The sequence below is a fragment of the Triticum aestivum genome, chromosome 5D (assembly GCF_018294505.1).
Source record: "Triticum aestivum cultivar Chinese Spring chromosome 5D, IWGSC CS RefSeq v2.1, whole genome shotgun sequence".
NCBI classification, from domain to species: Eukaryota; Viridiplantae; Streptophyta; class Magnoliopsida; order Poales; family Poaceae; genus Triticum; species Triticum aestivum.
Genome location: NC_057808.1, coordinates 341648855 through 341654854, shown reverse-complemented (window position 1 = coordinate 341654854; position 6000 = coordinate 341648855). Strand labels below are relative to the sequence as shown.

General features: G+C 44.6%; 1 protein-coding gene across 1 annotated transcript; it reads right to left on the bottom strand.

The window, feature by feature from the left end:
- Positions 1–206: 206 nt before the first annotated feature.
- Positions 207–3756, bottom strand: LOC123121621 (26S proteasome non-ATPase regulatory subunit 9). Its single transcript, XM_044541638.1, has 5 exons — positions 3496–3756; positions 3302–3362; positions 2450–2557; positions 1388–1697; positions 207–575 (listed from the first exon to the last, which is right to left on the bottom strand). The coding sequence occupies exons 1-5, from the start codon at positions 3634–3636 to the stop codon at positions 554–556; spliced, it is 642 nt and encodes a 213-aa protein (XP_044397573.1). The 5' UTR covers positions 3637–3756; the 3' UTR covers positions 207–553.
- Between the last annotated feature and the right edge of the window lie 2244 nt (positions 3757–6000).

Below are 6000 nucleotides of genomic sequence, written 5' to 3'. Positions count from 1 at the left end.
CTAAAGCGTATTATGTGGGTGCTTAATATTCATATGCGAGGCGAGGTCGAGCAATTCTGGAAGCGATGCATTCTCACTAGTCGCAACGCTTGTATAAGTAGAAAGCAACCTACACGCTGTTGCGCTCGTTGAGCAGTCTGCGCTTTTGTGTAAGACCAAGTCACCCAGACGAACGCTCAAAAAGGGCACCAAGACCAAATAGGAACTTCCCACAATTGCACATACGAATGGCAGCTTTTTTCTCTCTGTCCACACGATCCAACTTCATGTTGACTTTAGGTTTTCTACATCATCATTGCCAAAACGTGATAGACATTGTTCTTTATCCGGGCGAACGAAGGGTAACGTACCAAATAAAGCCTGCAACCAAGGCGACTACAGGTTCCACAGTGGCATTGCGTTGTGCTTTAAGCGCGGCTACAGGTAAAATAAGTACATGCGTTCAGGTTATCAGTTTACTTCCATGTTGAAATGCAGGGCGGCAAGAGCTGTCTGCACAAATGCAGACGTGAAAGCACCCCGTTCTACAGTTGAATATATAGACCGCGGCCCTTCACAAGATTCGGAAATGGCACCTGCGAGAACAAAGACACCAGGTTTTAGGGTCAAGATACTATCAACAAAGAAATAATCGTCATCAACAAAATCATTAACACGCATGATAAGCTTGTCAGCTAGAGGTGACATGGTTCTCATGTGATCAACAAAGAAACAATCGTCATCCACAAATCATTAAATGGAAGTACTAACAGAACTAACAAAGAATCATCTTCGCTCTGTTCCCATGGTTCCGTGTGATGGAGAATCCTAATTTGTGGGTAAGATCCTCATCAGCACTTCATGCTGCTTCTGGATACACACAATCGATTCCTAATAGCAGGTAGGGTTGCAGTTGAGGCAAGGGGTGCCACATCGGCATCGGGGTTGAGGGCAAATTGCTGACTAGGAGTTGTGTTTGTTGCAAAACTTTCAACAACCTGAGGTTTTATGTTACTTAGGAAGAGGACATGTGGTTCTCTGCAATTCACTGTAAAAGCCTGTTTTCAACAGAAAGTAGACTAGAAACAAGAACACAAAATCGCCATCATGTGTTTGTTCAATAAGTGTCCATGTCCCTCTCCAACAAAGGTATCCATGTCACAATTTAGGTAGTGTTGTGTCACATTTAATTCACGTCAACTTGACATTTAAGAACAAAGGTATACACTTTTGTATTTGTTAGTAATATTTGTAACAAGGGGAATAACTGCAAGGATACTGCTTCACAGTTGAAAAGGCAACCTACATGTTTACATCAACAAAATATTGAAAAAAGGAAGATCTGATGCTTCTTGATAGGCTAAAAACGAAACAGAACAAATGACACAAAGGTTTTAGTAAAACATACCCCATAAGTCCTCTTCCATGCCACTTTCTTGGTGTAATTGTCAAGTTCATTGGTGATCCCTGACGAATGATGAGCAGAGACACTTGATTATCCTCACTGGTAAGGGCTTCAGAAACAAGCCTTTCTTGCAATCTGCCGCCAGCCTCTACACTCCCAAACTTCACTATCTCATCCCCAAGCAGCAAGCCATCCAAAGCAGCAGGAGAACCATCTGCGATGTCATCAATCATCGCAAAAGGAAGTCTGGTCACCAGATCTTCTTCCATAGGATCATTTTGAGACAATCCGCCATGCAGTGGAGCTGATATACCTGCATGCAATCAAATATGATGGAGATAAGCAACTCTAGTTTCCTTACCATATAACTTGACTTATGCTCAAGAACGGCCCATGTTTCAAGGTAAAAACTGGAGGTTTAACACGCCAATGTGCAAATAATGCTATGGCATCAATTGCTTCTCAGTTTGTGTTCATGCCATAAAAAACCATTCCCAAAATGCTAAACCGTTTTTGTAACTGAGGGTACTTCCAAGTGTCGGTTTTAGTGGACAAGTGTAAATTACTAAGTGTCGGTCAGGTTATAAAGATCATTCCTAGATGATGTCATAAAAGAAAGCCCTGGCACAGCACAGTAGAGCAGGAACTCGAGAGACCAAGACGAACTTTGAATATGTCCAATCTCACAGATTTACTCCCTCCATCTCCAAACATAGGTCAACTTCGGATGCATGTAGTCAAGCCTTTGAAACTTTGACCAATATTGAGCTAGTATATTAAGAAGTATACAGGTTTGCTAAACAAAATAATTTCATTCAATTTGTCTTGTAGAGCACTTCCATGATACACGAGTACTATTATTTAGGTAGTATATTATGATACAAATTAGTTACAATCGTGCATTGGAGTTCTAAAAGTTTAAAAAATGGCTTATATTTGTGGACAGCAGGAGTACAATATTTATGGAAAATAAGATATAAGATACAACTGGCCAAGATCTATAACTTTGGATGCACATTTCCCATCATGACAAGTTAATGTGAGCACAAAGTGTACAGTACTTACCAGAACTTCTCGGGATTGATTGCTCATTTCTTGTTAATCTTGTAGAGTGTAAAACTTCCAGATTCTTCTCAATTTTGTTTGTAACATCCTTGTGGTCATTCCTCAGCTCTGCAATGTACATTATGCAGTGTAAGTACCAATTATACTTAACAGCACGCTGAGAAGATTTAGAATATACACGCTATGATGATGTGGAATGGTTTTTTTTTTTTTGCAGTCAGCCTAAGCCCACAGGCCAAATCTGTAAATATCCTCAGCAATGAAGAACAAGAGATGATCCTGAACTTCTACAAAAATGTCAGATATCACTACACTTTAAGCTCATCAGTTCAGCAAACCCTGTTCAGGTCCACCCATGTAGCACAACATATATCAGTATACTTCACCCCTAATCTCCTATACATGTTCAAAATCATAGTACTATCAGTTCACTACTGATGCCAAAAGGGCATGCCCTGATATCCAATTTGATATCACCCCTAATCTCCTATGAATGTCCAATATTACTACCAGTTCACTACTGATGCGAAAAGGGCATGCCCTGATATCCATTTTGCTGAACACTCGCCAGGCATAACTCATATCAGGGCTACATCCCAACATCCAGAACTCACCACCCTCGCAGGAGAAGCAATTCAACTACAACTCTTGCATCCGCATTACTGGCCACAAATGTCACCATACTTGCAAAAATCAATTCATAATCCCGGACCATGAATGGAGCACCATAAGGTGCAGGGCATATACACCAAAACAAACGAAGCGCGTCAGCAGTACATGTAGCCATACATTACAGTGGAAACAAGCGCATCGATATGATGAGTAGGCCGAGAATTCGAGCGAGAAGCATACCACCGAGCTTGCGGCGCTGGGCGAGGACGGCGGGGATGTCGATGTCCGCCCTGGGGAAACCCTAAGCCGAGCCAAAAACAGCCGCGATTAGCAAACTATAAACCGTCCAAGGAAGAGGAAGGGGCGGAGGACAACGCCTCGGGTTTAGGCCGCTAGGGTTTTGGGGCGCGGGGGAAACGAGGGTGCGACGGTACCTCGGCGTCGACGAGGGAGCCCGTGATGCCCGCCCCGCCCGGCGCGGAGAGGGCCGCGATGATGCCGTCCATCTCCGCCTCCAGCGCCGACCGCCGGTCCATCAGCCTCATCGTCTCCGCCTTCACGTTCGGCGCCACCATGGTCCCTCTCCCTCTCTCTCTTCTCTCCGCTGCGGTGCTGTTCTCTCTCTGCGGCGGCCGAGGGAAGAGGGGGACTGATCTGCGTGCGGTGCGGGTCGGAAGCCTCTACTCGCGTCCAGTCGAAGCGTTACGCACCGTCCGATCTAAAACCGACGGTCGCGATCGGAAGGGGCCAAGTCATTGTGGTTCGGTTCAGACGGAGCAAGCGGTCTTGTTCCTCTAGAACCCTCTGCCGTGCGGCGCGGTTCCTCTTCCGTTCAGAAGGCAAGTGCGATTTTGGATCCGCGACCTCCAGCTCCCGCTGCCCTCTCCCGCCGAGTCCCGGAGCTCCGTTCGTCGGTAAGCCCCGCCGAGCCTTTCCCGTGCCCATTCTGAGACGTGCTAGTCTGTACCTCGATCCATGCTGAGACGTGGTGCTCTTTGTTAAAAGAATTCAAGATGTGATCTTAGCCTTGCTCGCCTTTTGATACTGGTGGGCGATTTGAGCAGCCGGGGGCTAGGAGGATTCTGTCGGCTCCGTATCCGCGATTCTGCCATGCGTTTTACTGCTTCCTGCTGTTTAGGTGGTATAGTGTTAGTTTAGCCTGAATTGCCGTTGATTTCTTGGGGAAATGAATAGGATGATTTTTGTGCGGAGTGGGGTGAGAAATGAAATTTCTAGTATAATAGGTTGGGTCTAGGAATTTTCGGCGCAGTCCCCTTGCCGGATTTCTAAATAACCGAGAGCGTGTGTATCTGGATTTACCATGGGCGATTCGCACGACGTATACGGAAGTTCGTGATGGTAGAGTACTGAGGCTTCTTGACATTATCAAGTACTCCCTCCGTTTCTAAATATAACGCATTTTAGGGATTTCAATACGGGCTACATTGGAATCTCTAAAAAGCCTTATATTTAGGAACGGAGGGAGTAGTCAAATTCAGAGCCACATGCTGAATTTGTAACCCTGTCAGAAGATGCGCATTGCCAGCTTTCGCCTCTCCATTTCGAGGGTGATGCACAATACCACAAGCAAAGCTGTGCAGTAACTTACTGCCGGAGCTAGGCTGCCTAGATATTTGCTGTAGAATTTGAGATCCTTAAACATTTGAAGATGTTTAAAGTTATACGGCTGTAATATAGCAGGCCACCCTCTTTTACAAAAGGGTTGTCTATGCAAATCATGGAACACAAGGATCTGTTGTTTCCCTTGATTTTACTTGCCCTTTGGGTTGATCATAACTATTTTGTTACCTCAACATCTCGAATGGTGCTGACAACACTATTTCGCCATTGGCCCTTCTTTATTTTTATTTTTTTTAGAACCATTGGCCGTTTTTTCTCCTGCAACTATTCTAGCTAGGTTGTTCTTCTGAACTCCTGTTGTTGCCACAAGGAGCTACTCCCTCCGTTCCAAAATAGATGACTCAACATTATACTAAAGTTAGTATAAAATTGAGTCATCTATTTTGGAACGGAGGGAGTAGTATGCTGCTATTCTGTTCAATTGTCTGAATACTGTATACGCTGCAAGTGATCATACAAAATTGTACTGGCATACACTACTTAACTTTTGAATTGGCCGAATTCTCAACTTATTGAAATTGGTAGTCCAACTAAGCACTATAACTCTGATACTGATACTATATTGTCTTCTAGAAGCCGGTAATGAAAATTGTGTTGTCTTCTAAAAATTACACTACCAGGTTCAGTGTTCGAAAGCATCCATGGTTCAGATCTCGTGATGCTGTTGACTTCCATTATCTGAATTCTGTGCACACTAAACATGATCATACAAAAGTTCACTGGTAGGTGGTAGTAAGTTCTGAACATGTTGAAACAAGTGATCCCAGCACGTAAATGAATTATGTGTAGGCTTTTCAAAATCCAGGTAATTAAAACCGTGTATCCCCGAAAATACTAGCAGGTTCGTTGTTCTAAAGCCTTTGTGATTCATCCCTGAACAATCAAGCTGTCTGTCTTCCTGCCCCGTTTTGTTTTGACACTGATTTTGTACCTTTATGATATTATTCCAGATATGGGGAACAGTACATCTGCTACAACCGTCACCCCAGTTGCAGAAGAAAAAACAGGACAAACTCCAACGGCTGACACGAAGCCAAAGAAGAAGATATGCTGCGCCTGCCCTGACACAAAGAGGCTGAGGGACGAGTGCATCGTGGAGCATGGCGAGGACGCGTGCGGGAAATGGATCGAAGCCCATCGCCTATGCTTGAGAGCCGAAGGGTTCAACGTCTGATACGTTCATAGCGGGCTCTAAACTTGCTCCCGTCTTGGTTCTAAACGACGAACAATGTCGGTTAACAGTTTGATCGCTGGGCATTCCAGTTTGCGGGGAGGGATGTTCTCCCCCCTAATAGGCA